We start from the raw sequence: 20,888 nt of genomic DNA, 5'->3' as shown, positions 1-20,888 counted from the left end.
AACTGAATTTAGTCCATGTGGGCAGGGACGGTGGAGAGGCAGCTAAACAGAGCGTGTCACCATGGCAACATGGCTGTGACAAGTTTGCTGCGCTCACACACTCCCCACTTTCCATCTGGCCCTCGCTGGTGACCAGGGAGTGCTGTTTGTGGTCCCATCACCAGGCAGACAGTTTGGCATGGGATCAGCCCTCAAAGCAACGGCTGCACAACAGGGCCAGCTGGGCAGAGCCTGGGGAATCCCCAGGTGAGGGACTCCAGTGTCCCGGACAAGCCCTGGCTGCACCCAGGAGGGGACAAAGGGGCTGGGAGACCTGTATGAAAAACTGAAGAGGGCCGGGTTGAGCATTCAAAGTCCCCAAGTTTACAAGTGTTTTCTCCTCTAGAACCTTCTCTGAAGCCGCTGAGTCAGCCCAACCCCCCGGTCCCATGTAAATGGCCAAAGCACCCCACTACCAACTCCAGAGAACGCTTCTGCACATTTTCCCAGCCCAAGTCTTGCCAGAGAAGCCACAGTTCCAACCCCACATCTTCCTCATGACAGAAACCCACTCTCCCTACAGAGCCTGGCCCTCCAGCTTTGCAGGGGCCCAGACTCCCATCCTGCCTGGCTCCCCCTGGCCCAGGGGACAGGACCAGGCTGAGAACACTTCCCAAGCGAGGCCCATAGGCCTATGTGTACCCCTGCCAGCCCCTGCCCTTGACTACCCCCTCCACGGCCAGCTAAGGAGCGAGATAAGGGGTTCCAGGGACCACCTGGCTTGGCAGAGGCTCCATTCAGCGCCATTAACCTGAACCCGGCAATCCCTGTCTCCTGCTCCCCCATCTGCCTTCCTCTTTCTTTCTTCCCGTGCCTTGCTGATGTAAGCTTTGCCGGCTGGAGTGGGGGGCCTCGCGCCTGATCCAGACTGTAACTGGCTCAAGACACCGGAGGGCCGGAATAGCACATAGGTGTGTACTCACACTCACACTCACACACGCAGAGCAAGACACCAGCTCCTGCTCCCTCTCAGCTAGAGCCACCAGCCTCCTCGGTCCATGCACGACCCTGGATGTTGCCACTGCGGGATCCAGCCTGCCTGCTCTGCCGGACCCCCGCCTGCCTGTCTGTGCACACGACAGAGCTGGGTCCAGCACAGCCTCACCTCGTCGTGCCACTTGGCCCTCTCCCCAGCAGCCACAGCTCCTCCTCCGTGGTCCTGGACCTGGAGAGCCATGATGGGGGAAAGGAAGAATGATCAAGCAGGACGGCATCCCCCTCGGGTCACCTTGGGCCCACGGTGAGGATGAGGCCAGCTCCCCTATGAGGCTGGGGGCCCGTCAAGGAAAAGCATGCAGGGAGGGGAAGTAAAGCAAGCGCCCCGCCAGATTCAATAGGGCCACTCTGGGCTTAGCAGAGGACCTCTGGAGATGGCTCGCAGGCACCTTGATGGACCGCAACCCTGGCTCTCCAGGCACACACAGTCTAGAGGAGGGCAGAGCTGGTTTAACCTCGCCAGTCACGGGATGCTCTAGAACAGGCATCCCCAGACTTTTTACACAGGTGGCCAGTTCACTGTCCCTCAGACCATTGGAGGGCCGCCACATACTGTGCTCCTCTCACTGACCACCAATGAAAGAGGTGCCCCTTCCTGAAGTGCGGCAGGGGGCCGGATAAATGGCCTTAGGGGGCCGCATGCGGCCCGAGGGCCGTAGTTTGGGGACGCCTGCTCTAGAAGCAGGAAGGACTCTCAAGTTGGAGCACAAGGCAGCTTCTGATCAGAAGGATTTCCCCAACGATGCCTGGGAGCTTCAAAGGCGCTAGAGCAGACATGAGCATCAGCGGTGACCAGCCTCATGCAGGCTCCAACGCTGTACCCAAAACACCAGAGGGGGTTCAGAGGTGGGCAGGAGGCATGACTGCCACCCTCAAAAACATCAGAACTGGGCCTGTCGCAGTGGCTCACACCTGTAATCCCAGCACTTTGGGAGGCCAAGGCGGGTGGATTACTTGAGGTCAGGAATTCGAGACCAACCTGGCCAACGTGGCAAAACCCCGTCCCTACTAAAAAATACAAAAATTAGCCAGGTGTGGTGGCACATGCCTGTAACTCCAGCTACTTGGGAGGCTGAGACAGGAGAATCGCTTGATCCCAGGGGGCAGACGTTGCAGTGAGCCAAGATCGTGCCACTGCACTCCAGCCTGGGCAACAGAGTAAGACTCCACCTCAAAAAAATTAAATAAATAAACTTAAAACATCAGAGCTACACAGAGGCTCTCAGTCACAAGGAAGGATCTACCCTGACTTGGTGTACAGATGGCTTCAAGTAGCATCTACAGGGGACAAGGGCCACACTATACCATTCTCACTCTTGACTCCAGCCCTCCCTCTAGTTGAAGAGCTAACTGCCTGTTATGGATTGAACTGTGTCCCCCGAAAAAGATATACTGAAGTTCTAACCCCCAGTTCCTGTGAATATAACCTTATTGAAAATCGGACCTTTACAGATATAATCAAGTTAAGATGAGGTCGTTAGGATAGTCCATAATTCATCAGGATGAGTATCTTTATAAGAAGGGAAGGCAGGCCAGGCGCAGTGGCTCCCACCTGTAATCCCAGCACTTTGGGAGGCTGAGGCGGGCAGATCATTTGAATTTCGAGACCAGCCTGGCCAACATAGTGAACTCCTGTCTCTACTAAATATATAAAAATTACCCAGGTGTGGTGGTGGGTGCCTGTAATCCCAGCTACTCAGGAGGCTGAGGCAGGAGAATCACCTGAACCTGGGAGGCAGAGGTAGCAGAGTGCCACTGCACTCCGGCTTGGGTCTCAAAAAAAGAAAAGAAAAGAAGAAGGGAAGGCAGCAGTATGAAGACACACACAGTGAGAACGCCCATGACAACGGAGGCAGACACAGGAGTGATTCGGCCGCAAGCCAACACGTGCCGAGGACTGCCGACCCCAGCAGAGCTTAGAAGAGGCGAGGAAGGATTCCTCCCTAGAGCATTCGGAGGGAGCATGGCCTCGCCGACACCTTGATTTTGGACTTCTGGCCTCCAGAGCTGAAATAATAAATGTCTGTGGCTTTAAGCCATCTGTGGTCCTTGGTAACGGCCACCCTGGGAAGTCAATGCAGTGCCCAAGCCCCAGGTTCCAGGCTTGGCCTAGAGAGCCAAAAACAAGGAAGATGAACTAAGTCCTTCCTGCTTCTGCCTCACCACCCCTGCTCTGATCAGCTGTGCTCAGCCTTGTCCTGCCTCAGGACAATGATATTTACACGAGCCACCCTCCCAAGGACAGCCAGGCACAGCCCAGCCCAGCCACCAGCTGGCACCGAGATAAGATAGAGTGAGCGACGCGGTGCTTGATGCAATTCTATCCCTTTCTCTCCCACTCAGGCAAACACATCACACACGAGGAGGTGAAAGTGATGTGATTCTATCAAGCGACAACCTTGAATGTGCTCTGGTGATAAGCAAAAGGTAAATCCTTAGCCCAGGTGACAACTTCCTTGTGGCCCACAGGGATCTGTCTTACCACCTGTCACAACACTGAGATTGAAAACTGTACCCCTCAAGCAACCCAGGCCCACATCCACATGCAACTCTAAGGACGCGGGGTCCCAGACCCACACAGGGACCCACAAGGACCCATGAGAGGAGGGGCTGGAGAGGGAGACAGCTTGGAAAGCAGAGAAGAGAAAAAGGGTGGAGAGACGCCAGAGGAAGAGGACGTACTCAGTTGAAAGAGAAGTGGGTAAGGGCAGGCTGGAGGGCCAGGTCAGCCTCTGCCACTCGAGGGGGAGTCCTGGAGGCACTGCCCGTTCTCACATGGTGCTGAGGTTCCCTGCTCTGGGATTCTTTCCCTAGAAGCACGGGAGATTCTGGGGCAGATGGGTGGGCTCAGGGAGACCAGGAAGCATCCTAGCCAGCTTTGGTCAAATGCAAATCTCAGGAGGAAATAGTCAAAGGGGCTTGAGTGGAAGCCGAGAAGTCAAAGGGCATGGTTCACCCAGATGGAACTAGACAGACCCCAGGGGGAGCCCCTGTGACAGCACCCAGGCCTGCAGGGTCCTAGCCTCCACCCTCAAAGGGCTCTGCCCCAGACCATCTTGAGGTCACTGCAGCCGCCACGTCTCACACACAGCTATGGGGAGTACCCCACAACTGGAATGAAGTGATTCCTGGGTTCCAGTTTGGCTCTGCCTGCTACCCAACTGTGAGGTCCTGGTTAAGTTACCTCACTGTGTATTGTTTACTTCATCTGCAAAGATAGGAGTAATAATGTACTGAGGAATTAATAATAGCTGGGGCCGATGAGGTGGCTCACGACTGTAATCCCAGCACCTTGGGAGGCCGAGGCGGGTAGATCACCTGAGGTCAGCAGTTCAAGACCAGCCTGGCCAACATAATGAAACCTCGTCTCTACTAAAAATACAAAAAATTAGAGGGGCGTGCTGGCAGGTGCCTGTAATTCCCAGCTACTCGGGAGGCTGAGGCAGGAGAATTGCTTGAACCCGGGATAGGGAGGTTGCAGTGAGCCGAGGTTGTGCCATTGCACTCCAGCTTGGGCAAGAAAAGCGAAAGAAACTCCATCTCAAAAAAATTAATTAAGAAATTTCTGTAATCCCAGCACTTTGGGAGGCCGAAGCGGGTGGATCACGAGGTCAAGAGATCGAGACCATCCTGGTCAACATGGTGAAACCCCCGTCTCTATTAAAAATACAAAAATTAGCTGGGTATGGTGCTGCATGCCTGTAATCCCAGCTACTTGGGAGGCTGAGGCAGGAGAATTGCTTGAAGCCAGGAGGCAGAGGTTGCGGTGAGCTCAGATCGCACCATTGCACTCCAGCCTGGGTAACAAGAGCAAAACTCCATCTCAAAAAAAAAAAAAAAATTTCAAAAATAACAGCTGTGAAATAAAACCTGAAGGCCTATATAAGCATAGATCATGGTGATGACGATGATGCTGATGATGATTCTAACTCATAAAATGTGGATCTGGTCTCCAAGTGGACACACAGAAGCAGGGGTCCAGGGCTGTTTAACTGCCTTGGAAAACATTTCTGGCATCTCAAATGAGCACCAGTTCTAGCCTGGGGATCTATTCCCAGGATCGTAACCATCGGTTAATAATCAACCACAGGAAAAACACCCACCTAGCAGCAGATGGCTCCGGGCCAAGTCTAAGGCCCCCTCCACGCAGGGTTCTCCCCTTTCCTGCACCCTCCCCACGCCCACTCCCAGCCACCCACCCACACTCAGCTACGGTTTCTCTTGCTTTCCAAATAGCCAAGCTAGAGGAATACGGCCAGCTGGGCACAGCAAAGAGCTTCTCGGGAAAACCAACCGAAAAGGAACAAGAAAGATGACTCATAACGGCCAAAATGGGGGACAATCCAAGAGTCCACCCGCCAACGAACGGATAAATGAAATTCAGTTGCTCTGCACCGTGGAATATTGTTCATCCATAAAAAGAAATCAAGTAAAAATAATTCATTTTCAAAAATCAAAATAAACAAAATAAACAAGGATAGCACGTGACTCTAAGGACAACAGAGAGAAAAGGAATGGGGTGCTGATGCACGTGACAGCCCGGTAGACCTAGAAAGCATGATGCCGGGTACAATCAGCCAGGCACCAAAGGCCACACGTGTGTGATTCCACTCCCGTGAAATGCATACACCAGGTGGGGAAAGTAGAAAAGTTCCTTTTGAAAGTTCCCTCTCTTGTTAAAAAATAAATCATAAGTGTGCTAATAACTTTGTGAAACCCTAACCTATGTCGCTGTTAGACAAGCCATGCTCACAGGCACGTGTACATTCTATGTCCTTGTACTTTCACCAAGATATCTATGCTGGACGTGCTCGCAGGCATGTCCCAGCTTTCCACTGCTTTTGCCTGTTTAGAAAAGTTTTAAGTTGTTAGCCAGTCGGGTTTTAGTTTAGATTGTGAGGTCTGGCTCCAGCCAACCGAGATCAGACACAGCAGTAAGGACGACCCCAAATGCATAAGGAATAAATTTGTGGATTTTCCTTTGTTCACTGTACGCTCGTGGCACAATGGCTAGTGAGGTTACCCTTCCTGCAGTCCAGGAAGTAAAAACTGTGTTTCTAAAAAATCCTTTGTCTCAATGCTAATTTTTCTTTGCAGCACTGAGCATCTATTTCCAACAACAGGCAAATCCAGACAGAATGGTGATGAGTGGTTGCCAGGGGCTACAGGAAGAGGGCAATGGGATGCAATTGCTAATCAATACTCATACTAATCAATACTATAGCACCACTCCAGACTCGATACGTGGTCAGGTTATCTCACCCCTCCGTGTCTCAGCTTCTTCACCTGTAAAATGGCGTAGCTACTACCTACCTTGCTGGGTGTTATGAATAAGGCCCAGAAAGCAGTTAGCACAGTGCCTGGTACGCAGCAAAAACACAATAGCTGTCGCCCTGTCGGGGCAGTGGTTGCTGACAAGGCTCACATCAACTGGACAGATGGGCACAGAGGAGGAGGGGCCAAGGCAGAAACTGATCAGGAGTGGACAGGGGCAGGGACACCTTCAGATCTGGGCACTCTAAGTCCCACATACTGTGGCTGGTAAGCTGGGAGGCAGGGACATGCGAGCTCAGCCACTGTGTGGGACCCACCAGGCCCTGGGTGTATGCACATGGCTTGATTCCAAGCCCCAAGGGGACAGACATGGAGATGAGGACACCGATGACCCTCACGCCTGTGCTGGGGCCAGTGTGGAAGGGAGAAAGGGCATGAGCCCAGCAGACCTGGCAGAGTGTGGGGGAGGGAAGAGGGCACTGGGTTCAGGAACCAAAGGCTCCAACAGGTGGAGTGAGTGGGTGGCTTGAGAAGGAGCAGGTGTTGCGCACCTGTTCACACCTGGCAGGGCTGACCTTGGGGCCACAGCCCATCCCAGGACACGCTCTAAGAGGATCTCAGAAATTTGAAGCACTGACTCTAGACCCCAGATGGCTGGGCGAGGCGGCTCATGCCCGTAATCCCAACACTTTGGGAGGCCAAGGTAGGAGGATTGCTTAAGCCCATGAGTTTAAGACCAGCCTGCACAACACAGTGAAACCCCATCTCTATAAAAAATTTTAAAGTTAGCCAGGTGCATGCCTATAGTCCAGACACAGAATTAAGTGCCTTGAGGTCCCAGGGAAGAGAGGGCTGGCTATTCAGGAGGCTAAGATGGGAGGATCACTTGAGCCTAGGAGATCAAAGCTACAGTGAGCCCTGATGACATCACTGCACTCCAGCACAGATGACAGAGCGGGACCCTGTCTCAAAAAGAAAAGACTCTGCAGGAAATGCAAAATGGCAATCCCCACCCCTAATTCAATCCCAGGGTTCACAGACACAGAGAGCAGCCGCTGAGGGAGACAGCGTCAGATGCCATCCAACAGCCTCACCATGCAGACAAGCACACAGGATGGCCGAGGAGCGCCCACATCCCGCAGCAGCCTCTCCTCTCCTCTCCAAGGAAGAGGCCCCTTTTCCAATCACCTCAGGCCAGGTTTTCAGGAAGTGAGCAGCAAGACTCAAGGAGGGGCGGGCATGGTGGCTCAGGCCTGTAATCCCAGCACTTTGGGAGGCCAAGGTGGGCAGATCACTTGAGGCCAGGAGTTTCAGACCAGCCTGACCAACATGGTGAAACTCTGTCTCTACTAAAAAGACAAAAATTGGCCAGGCACAGAGGTTCACACTTGTAATCCCAGCACTTTGGGAGGCTGAGGCAGGTGGATCACCAGAGGCCAAGGAGTTTGAGACCAGCCTGACCAACATGGTGAAAACCCATCTCTACTAAAAAGACAAAAATTGGCCAGGAGCAGTGGTTCACACCTGTAATCTGAACACTTTGGGAGGCCAAGGCAGATGGATCACAAGGTCAAGAGATCGAGACTATACTGGCCAAACATAGTGAAACCCCATCTCTATTAAAAATACAAAAGTTAGCTGGGCATGGTGGTGGGTGCCTGTAATCCCAGCTACTTGGGAAGCTGAGGCAGAAGAATCACTTGAACCCAGGAGTCAGATGTTGCAGTGAGCCAAGATTGTGCCACTGCACTCCAGCTGGGGTGAAAAGAGTATGACTGCATCACAAAAAAAAAAAAGACAAAAATTAAGGCCGGACACAGTAGCAGCGGCTCATGCCTATAATCCCAGCCCTTTGGGAGGTCAAGGCAGGCAGATCACCTGAGGCCAGGAGTTTGAGACCAGCCTGACCAACGTGGTGAAACTGCATCTCTACTAAAAATACAAAAATTAGCCAGGCGTGGTGGCGGGCGCCTGTAATCCCAGCTACTTAGGAGGCTGAGGCGAGAGAATTGCTTGAACCCAGGAAGCAGAGGTTGCAGTGAGCCGAGATCACGCCACTGCACTCTAGCCTGGGTAACAGAGCAAGACTCCGTCTCAAAAAAAAAAACAAAAACAAAACAAAAATTAGCCAGAAATTGCTTGCACCTGGGAGGCAGAGATTGCAGTGAACCGAGATCGCACCACTGCACTCCAAACCTGGGCAACACAGCGAGACTCCATCTCAAAAAAAAAGTAAGTCTCCAGGAGGAAGGTGTCAGGAAGTACAACTGGCTTATGGACACCTGTTTAGAAAGTGCCAGGGCCGGCCAGGCGCGGTGGCTTAAGCCTGTAATCCCAGCACTTTGGGAGGCCGAGGCGGGTGGATCACGAGGTGAAGAGATCGAGATCATCCTGGTCAACATGGTGAAACCCCGTCTCTACTAAAAATACAAAAAATTAGCTGGGCATGGTGGCGCGTGCCTGTAATCCCAGCTACTCAGGAGGCTGAGACAGGAGAATTGCCTGAACCCGGGAGGCGGAGGTTGGGGTGAGCCAAGATCGCGCCATTGCACTCCAGCCTGGGTAGCAAGAGCGAAACTCCGTCTCAAAAAAAAAGAAAGTGCCAGGGCCCCTTCTGTCCCCAAGTAAGGGGACAGAAGCTGGAGGGAGTCAAAGGGGGCTCCAGGTCCCCTACAAGGAGCAGCTGGAGAGCAGGAGGCCCAGGCTGTGCAGGAGCTGTGCGGGCTGGAGTCTCAGCTGCAGGCCACACCCTGCGCAGGACGATGAGGCTGCATGTGGGTACAAAGGGAGGCCTGGGCCAGACTCTGTGGCTGCAGCTTCAGAAGACGCTCCAGCTGCTCTCTGGGTGCACTGGATGAGGAAAGCACTGTTCTTCCCTAGAAGACCTGAAGTCCTAAACTGGGCCACAGCTACAAGAAAGGGCAGGAGCCAGGAACAGGACCATGGGCAGACCACCTGGAGGACCTCTGCAGCCTCTCTGCAGGCCTCCAGTTGGGGGGTCTGGGCCTCGTCCTTGTGCACCAATCTCAGTGCGATGGAGCGATCTACCCACATGGGCAAATCCTCACACTGGGAACATAAGCCTTTCCGGATAGGCAGCTTTCAGAACTAATGTAGGCTTTATGGTTTACACCCAAGCCCGTAGATTCCGAGTTCTGTGTGAGCCTCACGTCACAGAGTCAGATAATGCGAGAGCTGGACCTCCGCCCTGAGATCTCAGACTCCCATTCCAGTGCTCCTTCCCACTGCAATGAGAAAGCCAGCTCTGCCTGGCCCAAGTGCCACAGCAGGGAGTGAGGAGAGGACACTGGACAACGTCTTTCTGTGTGTTTTAAGCTTGAGTTCTCGGGGACCCAGGGTGGTGTCTCAGCACGGGAGGCGATGTCTGCGTGATTCACAAACCTCTGAGAAAATGATCCGGGCAGGAGATGAAAATGCAAAAACCATCCTGCAGGCCTGGCATACCCACGTGGGAGACCTACGTGCCAAACATGAATTGTGAGGTTGTGGGTTAAAACGAGATGCAGAATCAAGTGCCATGAGGTCACAGGGAGGAGAGGGCCGGCTCTCCCTGGGACACCAGCTACAGGATCTCACAGGAGGCCATGGCTGATCTAGGCCTAGAGAATAGGCCAGCACTGACCTGCCAGAGAAACTGTGAAGGCGAGGCACAGAGGCAGGACGTGGAAGAAGGTGACCAGCATGATGGAGAGACCACTGGTGTCACTGATGCCACCCAGGAGACACATCACATCACTTGAGGGCACAGAGCAGGCCCGCAAAAGGGATCAGCAGGCTGGTCATGGGGGCTTGTGCCTGTAATCCCAGCACTGTGGGAGGCTGAGGCGAGCAGACCACCAGAGGTCAGGAGTTTCAGACCAGTTTGGCCAACATGGCAAAACCCCATCTATACTAAAAATACAAAAAATTAGCCAGGCATGGCAATGCACGCCTGTAATCCCAGCTACACGGGAGGCTGAGCCAGGAGAATCACCTGAACCTGGAAAGCGGAGATTGCAGTAAACTGAGCTTGTGCCACTGCATCCAGCCCGGGTGACAGAACAACATTCTATCAAAAAAGGGGGGAGGAAGGGCAAATGCCAGCAAACAGACCTCAGGGGTGAGGGTACAGCGTGAAGTGATCCACAAACACTATCTCATTTAATGTCACAATCCATTGAAGGAAATATTATTAACCCCCTTGCTCTGTCTCCAGGCGCCAGGCTGGAGTGCAGTGGCACAATCTCGGCTCACTGCAGCCTCCACCGCCTCCCAGGTTCAAGCAATTCTCCTGCCTCTGCCTCCCAAGTAGCTGGGATTACAGGCATGCGCCACCACGCCCAGCTAATTTTAGTATTTTTAGTAGAGATGGGATGTCACCATTTTGGTCAGGTTGGTCTAGAACTCCTGACTTTGTGATCCACCCGCCTCTGCCTCCCAAAGTGCTGGGATTACAGGCGTGAGCCACCGTGCAAGGCCTATTAATCCCTTTTGCAGATGGAGACAATGAGGCTGAGAGAGGTGAAGCTGCCGAAGGCCATGATGCTGGAGAGTGGCATAGCGAGGCTTGGACGTAGGTCTGCCTCCAGGATCTATGGCCTGAACCATGGTGCTACGCTGCCTCTGAGGAAGAGGAGCCCCCTGGAGAGGAGATCCCCCTGCCCACGGCTTCCCAGAGTGGGCGCAAGCATCCCTGCTGGCCCCAGAGGGCACCTGGAGTGGTCTCACCGTAACAGTCACTTACTGAGCTTCGACAGAGACCCTCTTTGTGTCAGGCCACCCTGATTTTCCTTTTATGGTAGTGACGTAAGGTGCCTTCTGAAACAAGTCCATTGAAGTTCAACACCTGAGCCAGTTACAGGAGAACGCTGCGTGCCCGAGACAGGTGACACACACACACACACACACACACACACACACACACACACACACGAAACAGTGCCGGTGCTGTGCAGACAGTGAGGCTGGGGGGCAAAGGGAGGAAGCCCAGGGGCCCGAGGCGGGGTGCCCATGACCTGCAGGGCTTTGCTGGAGGACTGACTCTGTGAGCAGCAGAGAGAGAACAGCGCACTGGAAAGGAGAGGTCTTGGGAAGAATGAAATGGGGCCAAGGGGCACTGCACTCCACTGTGCTCACAGCCACAGAAATGACACAAAAGAGTCAGAGTCATAAAGCATTTTGGAGGCAAAATTAAGAGGACATGACAACAGAAAGGAAAGGAGGGGCTGAGAGCCAAACACACCAAGAGACTGGGGTTTCAGCAAACAGGATGAGGAGGAGTCGGCTTTGCGAGGGGCAGATGATAAGGTGCTCTTTCTGGACACACAGGGAGTCAGGGGCCCCTGGGACACCCAAATGGGTTCAGAACAGAACTGAAACCTAAGCGGAGAGTGGGTGTAACAAGAACAGATGTGGAGGCTGAGGCCAGGGGAGGAGTGGAGGCCCTCAGGGACAGCATGTAGGGCTTTGGAGTTTTTTTTGTTAGTTTTTTTTTTTTAGACAGAGTCTTGCTCTGTCACCCAGGCTGTCATGCAGTGGGTGCGATCTTGGCTCACTGCAACCTCTGCCTCCCAGGTTCAAGTGATTCTCCTACCTCAGCCTCCCAGGTAGCTGGGATTACAGGCATCTACCACCATGCCCAGGTAATTTTTGTATTTTTAGTAGAGATGGGGTTTCACCATGTTGACCAGGCTGGTGTCAAACTCCTGACCTCCAGTGATCCACGTGTCTCAGCCTCCCAAAGTGCTTAAGATTGCAGGCGTGGGCCACCCCCTCTGACCTGATTTTTTTTTTTTTTTAACTTAAGACAGGGTTTCGCCATGTTGGCCAGGCCGGTCTCAATCCCTTGACCTCAGATGATCCACCTGAGGATCCGCCTCGGCCTCTCAAAGTGCTGGGATTACAGTCATGAGCCACTGTGCCCAGCTGGGTTTTGTAAAGCAAAAACGAACAGGAGCCCTCCAAGGAGCAGGAAAAGAGAGGTGAGAGAGGAGAGCCTGCTGGGATGGGCAGGAAGTGGGAAGAGCCCTGGGAAGATCTCATGCCAAGGAAGTGGGCGGGGGGGGGGGGCAGGCAAAGTACCCCTCACACCAGAGGCTCTGCTTGCCCTGAGCTGAAGAAATCACCAAGCCAGGTGCCTGCGCACCCAGCCCTTCAAATGCACTACATCTCTCAGAAACTGCCGACCCAGCAGCTCCCCGCCCATGGTCAGCGGCTCTGCCTGGCAATACCCAGCCTCAGTGGAGGGAGCTACATCATGGTCAGAGCAAAGGCAGCCAGCGCGCAAGGTCACAGCCTCAGACAGCTTCAGAACCCACTCACAAAACCCAAGAGTCACAAGGTGTGGGATATCAGCACTTTCCCAGCCTGTAAGCGCTCTTAACCTGGACGGTGAGGACAGGAGCGTTCATCTTATGATTCATTCAGTGTGGATGTATAACTTTTATCACAATAAGAAATCATTTTTAAGCAGTGATGAGTAGGTACTCTCACTTCCTTTAGGAGATATAAATATAGACACTCTGAAGCCTGTTGAGACTTCCAGGATGAACCTGTCAGACTGACCACATGCACTTATCATCCCACTTCTTCTGAAACTCCTTAAAATAATAGTAAGGGGGCCGGGTGCAGTGGCTCACCCGGGAATCCCAGCACTTTGGGAGGCTGAGGCAGGCAGACCACCTGAGGTCAGGAGTTCGAGACCATCCTGGCCAACAGGATGAAACCCCGTCTCTAATTAAAAAAAAAAAAAAAATACAAAAATTAGCCAGGTGTGGTGGTGGGTGGCCGTAATCCCAGCTACTTGGGAGCCTGAGGCAGGAGAATCACTTGAACCTGGGAGGCAGAGGTAGCAGTGAGCCAAGATCACGCCACAGCACTCCAGCCTGGGCGACAAGAGCTAGACTCCATCTCTAAATAAATAAAATTTTTAAAAAATAACAATAACAGGGGAAAAAAGTGTGAACTGAAAGGACAAACATAATGGAAGAGGAAAGCTTAGTCTACAAGAGATCACGGGTGTTTAGAAGATGGACGACAGATAGGAGATGATCAGCACGCTTTGTGGAGTAATGGAAGCTCCAGGCCACATGTCCACACAGGAGGATGCAACAGAAAAAACAAGTGTTTCACCTGGCAGAACCCCAGGAAGGCCACAGGTCCTGCATCTGTGATACAGAACCAAAAACTTGTTGGCGGGGGGTGTTGACACCTGAGATGCTAAGCCTTCAGATTCTCCCCATTCCTTCCCCACCAGACAGATGGTCCCCCTACCCCCACCACAAGGGTAATTGAAAAATCCTTGAGAAATGATATCATCTGGGTTCCTCCAATGGAAAGGGCAACCTGCTACCAAATCACACTGCCCTGCATGGAAGCCCCGCCCACCCACATGGAGACTCAGCCCACTTCAGGCATCTCACTCTTAAGTACAGAAGAAAACCAAGGATGCCCAGACATCTGAGGAAGCCTCCAACAGGAACCTGTGAAGAACCAAAGGAAACTCCAAAAAAAAAAAAAAAAACCTATAAATTAATATCCTCAGAAAGACAAGATTCTGTATCCATGATACAAGAAGAGAATGTGGCTGGGCCCAGTAGCTCATGCCCGTAGTCCCAGCCCTTTGGGAGGCCAAGGCAGGTGGATTACCTGAAGTCAGGCGTTCAAGACCAGCCTGGCCAATATGGTGAAACTCCGTCTTCACTAAAAATACAAAAATTAGCCAAGTGTGATGGTGTACACTTGTAATCCCAGCTACTCGGGAGGCTGAGGCAGGAGAATTGCTTGAACCCAGGCGGCAGAGGTTGCAATGAGCCGAGATTGTGCCATTGCACTCCATCCTGGGAGACAAGAGGAAACTCCATATCAAAAAGAAAAAAAGAAATATGAATCTGCATATCATGAAACTTTTTTTCAGCAGCAACTCTGGAATCTAGCAGGCAATGATGTAATAACTTTCAAAATTCTCAAAGAAAATTCTTTTCAACCTAAAATTTTATACACAGGCAAACTATCAACCAGTAAAGACATTCTGAAATATCTGGAAGTGAGGTCTCCTGGTGGAAAGAACAGAATTGACAGGCTATTTAACGGCTGCAAGCTTGGTGGGATGGGGGGGCAGGTAGAGAGGGGCTATCTATTAAAGTAATTGTGGTAGGAAAAATAAAAATAAATAGGCCAGCTACAGTGGTTCTCACCCGTAATCACAGTACCTTGGGAGGCCAAGGCGGAAGGATTGCTTGAGCTCAGGAGTTTGAGACCAGCCTGGGCAATATAGTGAAACTATGTATTTCCAAAAAATTAGCCAGGCATGGTGGCAAGTACCTATGATCCCAGCTACTTGGGAGGCTGAGGTGGGAGGATCACTTGAAACCAGGAGGTCAAGACTGTACTGAGCTGTGATTGTGTCAATGCACTCCAGCCCAGGTGACAGAGTGAGACCCTGTCTCAAAAATTAAAAAAAAAAAAGAAAGATAGGTCCATAGAAAACAATGCTAATGGCAGAAACAGCAGTTAATCATTAACTCCAGGAAACATGAAAAGTTATACAAGAAAGAAAACATAATTACAGTACCCTCTGACTTAGCAATAAATAACATTTACACAGTCGTAAAAAGTAAATATTGACTGTTGAACTGGATCAAAAACCGGTGCTACTGGGAGGATATGCTGTGTAATAAGGGGTCCTATGTGTTGGCTGAATTCCCGGTAAGCCCAAGGAGAGAAGGAGCCCCATCTCACAGTGTCCTAAACAGGGATGTGTTAAATCAACCATGCTAAGAAATCCCCCAGCGGCCTGCAGGCACTGGGGGCTCCCCATTACAGAGCCACCTGGCCTCCCAGCTAAGCCACTGCTCCACTCCACTCTAAGACTCTGTGTCTTAAGCCTTAACTCTTCTGAATAAGATTACTTGGTGACATAATGGATTAGGCGCTTCCATCATTGGTTCAAACTAAGTAAGTTTCAGTGGGGACAGACCACAGCATTTCAGGGTAAATCTGCCTGGTCTATTCAGTTACTATAATCACGTTATTCTCTATGATAAAGTCTCACTCATTAGAAAGACAAACCCGTGGAGCTGTTTTCCAGCACTGAGACAGGGCACCTGGCCCATCCCCGTTCCTCCCCTTTCTTGCTTGTGACCATGGTACGTTACTGGAAGATGAGCGTATAGAACAAGGAGTTCCACCCGAGGCCATGCAACCAAGCATAGGTGACTTGGCCCCGAGGAACCAGCCTGTGATCTCATCACAACAACATGCTGTAACCCAACCTACATAACCCAGTGCAGGCCAAGCACAGTGGCTCACACCTGTAATCCCAGCACTTGGGAGGCCAATGTGGGCGGATCACTTGAGGTCAGGAGTTTGAGACCAGCCTGGCCAACATGGGGGAACCCCATCTCTACCAAAAAAAAAAAAAAAAAAAATAGCCAGGTGTGGTGGCATCCGCCTGTAGTCCAAGCTACTCTGGAGGCTCTGGAGGCTGAGATGGGATAATCACTTGAACCCAGAAGGCAAAGGTTGCAGTGGGCTGAGATTGTGCCACTGTACTCTAGCCTGGGCAACAGACAACAGAACGAGACTCCATCTCAAAAAAAAAAAAAAAAAACAGTGCAGATCAATCAATCTCCTGCCTCCTCCCAGTGCTGGCCTCTTTCTCTGGCACATTAGAAAAGGAAGGGCAAGGCGCCGACCTCGGCACGGACGCCACAGACCCCCGATGCACAGGCCACACTGGCAGTACCACTGACGCTGTCAGCGCTTGGGATGCCGCTGAACCGTTGACCGCACCGCCTTTTCTTTTTTTTTTTTCCATTGTTGCCCAGGCTGGTCTTGGCTCCTGAGCGCAGGCAGTCCCTCCACTTCAGCCTCCCAAAGTAGGATTATAGGCATAAGCCACTATACTTTTATACTAAATTAAATACTTTAAATGAGCGAATTATATGGTAAGTGAATTAATTGAAATAAAACTTTTTTTAAAAAAAAAGAAAACTTCAGAAGATCAAACTGCTTAGAAATAGGGTTAACTACATCCCAGAACAAAGCTCCAGAATATTTATAGGAATACAAAAACATCTAGGAGCCAGTAAGATAAAATTCACAATATCTGGTACCCAATCAAAAACTACCAAGTATGCAAAGAAACAGTAAATTATGACCCATAATGAGAAAAATCAATCACTAGAAACAGACCCAGAAATGACATATAAAATTAGCAGGCAAGGACATTAAAATAGCTATTGTAACTGCACTGCATATTTTCAAGAAGGCAAAGAAAGACTGAGCAGGTTAGGTAGAGGTGAAATATAGAAATACCCAAATGAACCTCTAGAAATTAAAAATTACAATGAGTGAGATGAAAGATACTCTAGGTAAGACAAATATTACACTGTAGATGAAAAGATTAGTGAAGACATAGAAATAAAACACAGAGGTGGGGAAACAGAGTCAATGTGCTGTGGGAAAACTTGCAGTCTAATACATCTAACTAGAGCCCACAAAGGAGGAGGAGCAGGAAAAAAATCTGAAATAATAATAACAGAGTTTTCTAAACTAGATGAAAATCAAGTCTGGGGAATACATTTTAAAAGAGATAAGATCAAGGATTTTGCCAGAAAGAAAACCACATATAAGCGCTCGCACGCGTGCACACATATGCTTTCACACACACACACACACACACACACACACACACACGAATACTTTTTCTTTAAAGGGCAAAAGATACGTATATGCATAACTTTATTTATTTTTTCTGGAAGAAATCATAAGAAAATTTAGGATACTTTTAAGAGGAGAGATTAGGGATACGGAAAACTCAGCTTTTTTTCCTCCTCCTTGATCCCTCTCAAGTAAATATAATCTCTTCTTTATTGAACTCCAAAGACTTCTTAGGTATTACTTTAATTTACTTTGTATATCTCTATAATAGATTATAAACTCCTTAAAAGCAAAAAAAAAAAAAAAGAAAGAATTAAAGAAAGAAAAGGAAGGACAAGATACCTGAAGAGCCTCCAGGGCCAGTATTTCATGACTGGGAAGTTCAGAAAGAGGGTTCAGACGCCCGGAGCTCCACTGGGTAATCAAGATCGCCACGTGATGAGCAGAAACTCACTCCCCCGGCCAAGCCTACCTCTGACCCAGAGAGAACAGAGGCAGGCTGGCCGCGGTGGCTCAAACCTGTAATGCCAGCACTTTGGGAGGCTGAGGCGGGTGGATCACAAGGTCAAGAGATCAAGACCATCCTGGTCAACATGGTGAAAACCCGTCTCTACTAAAATACAAAAAATTAGCTGGGCATGGTGGCGCGTGCCTGTAATCCCAGCTACTCAGGAGGCTGAGGCAGGAGAATTACTTGAACCCAGGAGGCGGAGGTTGTGGTGAGCCGAGATCGCGCCATTGCACTCCAGCCTGGGTAACAAGAGTGAAACTCCATCTCAAAAAGAAAAAAAAAGAAAAGAAAGAACAGAGGCCTCTGGCTGGGTTCTAACATGCACCCCGACCACACACCTGCCCCAGCATAGGGCTTGGCACTGAATGAACTGAAAACATGTAGTACACGGGGAGCTCAGAAATCTCAAGAGGTAAGGACGTGGCTGAGTTGGCACCGGGCTGATCGCCACCACAATTTCGTCCATCAATGCTTTGACTGACCTCATCTCCCTGCTCAAGAGCCTGAAACACTATTGGTGGGAACATAAATTAACACAGCCGCTATGGAAAACGGCATGGAGGGTCGTCAAAACACTAGAAACACTAGATTATAGGCGCGGTGGCTCACATCTGTAATCCCAGCACTTTGGGAGGCCAAGGCAGGCAGATCACGAGGCCAGGAGTTCAAGACCAGTCTGGCTAACACAGTGAAACCCCATCTCTCCTAAAACTACAAAACTTAGCCAGGCGTGCTGGCGGGCGCCTATAATCCCAGCTACTCGGGAGGCTGAGGCAAGAGAATTGCTTGAAACCAGAAGGTGGAGATTGCAGTGAGCCAAGATCACACCACTTCACTCCAGCCTGGGTAAAAGAGCAAAACTCCATCTCAAACAAAAAAGGAAAAATAGACTAGAAACAGAACAACCTCATGACCCAGTGATCCCACTGCAAAATACATATCCATGGGAAAGGAAATCTGTTTAAGAGCTATCTGCACTCCCATGCTTACTGCAGCACTGCTCACAACAGCTGAGGTATGGGATGAACCCAGGGTCCCTCAATGGATGAATGTATAAAGAAAAGGTGGTATCTATCACAGTGATATTCAACCATAAAAAAAAAAGAACAAAATCATCTGGGTGCCATGGCTCATGCCTGTCATCCCAGCACTTTGGGAGGCCAAGGAGGGCAGATCATGAGGTCAGGAGTTCAAGACCAGCCCGGGTAACATGGTAAAACCCTATCTTTACTAAAAATACAAAAAATTAGCTAGGCATGGTGGCATACACCTGTAATGCCAGCTAACTTGGGAGGCTGAGGCAGGAGAATCTCTTGAACCCAGGAGGTGGAAGTTGCAGTGAGCGGAGATTGCACCATTGCACTCTAGCCTGGGTAACAAAGCAAGACTCCGCCTCAAAAAAAAAAAAAATCCTGTCATTCGTGGCAACATGGAATGAAATTATGTGAAGTGAAATAAGCCAGGCACACAAAGACACATTCTGCATGTTCTCATTCAAATGTAGAAGCTACAAGAGTTGATCTCATAGAAGTAGAACACAGAAGAGTGGTCAGCAGAAGCTGAGAAGGGTAGGAAAGAGAGGGGTTAGAGACAGGTTGGCAGGGATACAAAATTACCAACAGGAGGAATCATTTCTAGTATTCTGTAGCACTGTAGGGTGACCAAAATTAACAATTTATTGTATATTTTCAAATAGTCAGAAGAGCAGTTCCCAGTACAAAGAAATGATCAATGTTTGAGGTGACAGATATCATAATTACCTTGATTTGATCATTACACATTGTATACATATATCAAAGTATCACAATGTATCCCCAAAATAGGTATAATCATTATGTGTCAATTAAAAATCATGATCATGATAAAAGCCAAATGTTTTAAAAATCTGAGACAGAGTTAACCACTTCCCCACCCATTTGGTCTGTTACCAAGCTCCTATGATTCCCTGGGAACTAATTTTGCCCCCGGCCTTGGATTCCTGGTCTAGACATAGACAGCAGAGATAATAGAAGTATTCTGACACTGGGCACAGTGGCTCACACTTGCAATCCCAGCACTTTGGGAGACAGAGGCAGGATGATCACTGGAGGTCAGGGGTACAAAACCAGCCTGGCCAACATGGTGAAACCCCTTCTTTACTCAAAATACAAAAATTAGCCAGCCTGGTGGTATGCACCTATAGTCACAGGTACTTGAGAGGCTAAGGCAGAAGAACTGCCTGAACGCAGGAGGCAGAGGCAGTGAGCAGAGTGCAGGCAATGCCACTGCACTCCAGCCTGGACAACAGAGCAAGACTCCACCTCAAAAAAAAAAAAAAAAAAAGGTGGGGGCCAGGCACAATGGCTCATGCCTGCAATCCCAGTACTTTGGGAAGCCTAGGCAAGCAGATCACCTGAGGTCAGGAGTTGGAGACCAGCCTGGCTAACATGGTGAAACCCCGTTTCTACTAAAAATACAAAAACTGAGCTGGGCATGGCGGTGCACGCCTGTAATCCCAGGTACCAGGGAGGCTGAGGCAGGAGAATCACTTGAACCCAGGAGGCGGAGGTTATAGTGAGCTGAGATTATGCCATTGCACTCCAGCTTAGGCAACAAGAGTGAAACTCCATCTCAAAAAAAAAGAAGAAGAAGAAGAAGAAATATTCTTCATCATCAGCCAGGTGCAGTGGCTCACGCCTGTAATAGTAACACTTTGGAATGCCAAGGCAGGCAGAACCCTTGAGGCCAGGAATTCAAGACCAGCCTGGCCAATATGGGGAAAACTCGTCTCTACTAAAAAAACAAAAATTAGCTGGGCATGGTGTTGCGTGCCTGGAGTCCCAGCTAATCGGGAGGCTGAGACAGGAGAATCGCTTGGACCCAGAAGGCAGAGCGCAGCAGCACTGCACTCCAGCCTGGGCCACAGATCGAGACTCCTGAAGTACAGGGATTATAGGCATGAGCCACTGCGCCCAGTCCCTTTAATCTTTTCAACACCCCTATGGGGTAGATACAGAATTATTCTCCTACTAAATGAAGAAAGTGAGGCTCAGAGGGTTTAAGTGATTTCTGTAAGGTCCTGCAGTAAGTAAGTGGCAGAGCTGGGAGTCTAAGGGGCCCTGGGGGCGATCTATGGATGACGCCTCTGCTGTGCTGCTAGTTTAGAGGCTTCAGCCTCCGCCCGACTCCCCCACCCCAGCAGCTCTGGTATGCTAAGCCACTGGGCTCATCCAACAAGCCCTCTACTGGAGGATGGGTCATTTGAGGGCCGTGCAAACACCCTCCTAGACAAACCTGAGGTCCACAAGCAATGCTGCGTGGGAAAGTGCCGAGACTGGCATTACGTTTTTCTAAGAGGAAGTTATTTTTTCTTCACTAAATGCCTACAGAAATATCCTGTTAAATACCAATAACCCATTCTTGGATG

General features: G+C 50.3%; 1 protein-coding gene across 14 annotated transcripts in view; it reads right to left on the bottom strand.

Annotated features, from left to right (window-relative positions):
* Window positions 1-20,888, bottom strand: part of RAP1GAP2 (RAP1 GTPase activating protein 2) — a 271,958-nt gene that overhangs the window by 126,346 nt on the left and 124,724 nt on the right. The window contains exon 2 of one of the 14 annotated variants that reach the window (XM_074388358.1): window positions 1,145-1,204. The exons of the other annotated variants lie outside the window; for them this stretch is intronic. Coding sequence (XP_074244459.1) covers window positions 1,145-1,204 — 60 coding nt within the window. The remainder of the gene's footprint in view (window positions 1-1,144; window positions 1,205-20,888) is intronic. 14 annotated transcript variants of the gene reach the window in all.

The sequence above is a fragment of the Saimiri boliviensis genome, chromosome 17, assembly GCF_048565385.1.
Source record: "Saimiri boliviensis isolate mSaiBol1 chromosome 17, mSaiBol1.pri, whole genome shotgun sequence".
Taxonomy (NCBI): domain Eukaryota; kingdom Metazoa; phylum Chordata; class Mammalia; order Primates; family Cebidae; genus Saimiri; species Saimiri boliviensis.
The sequence above is the reverse complement of the archived record's forward strand: the minus strand, read 5'-3'. Positions and strand labels throughout refer to the sequence as shown.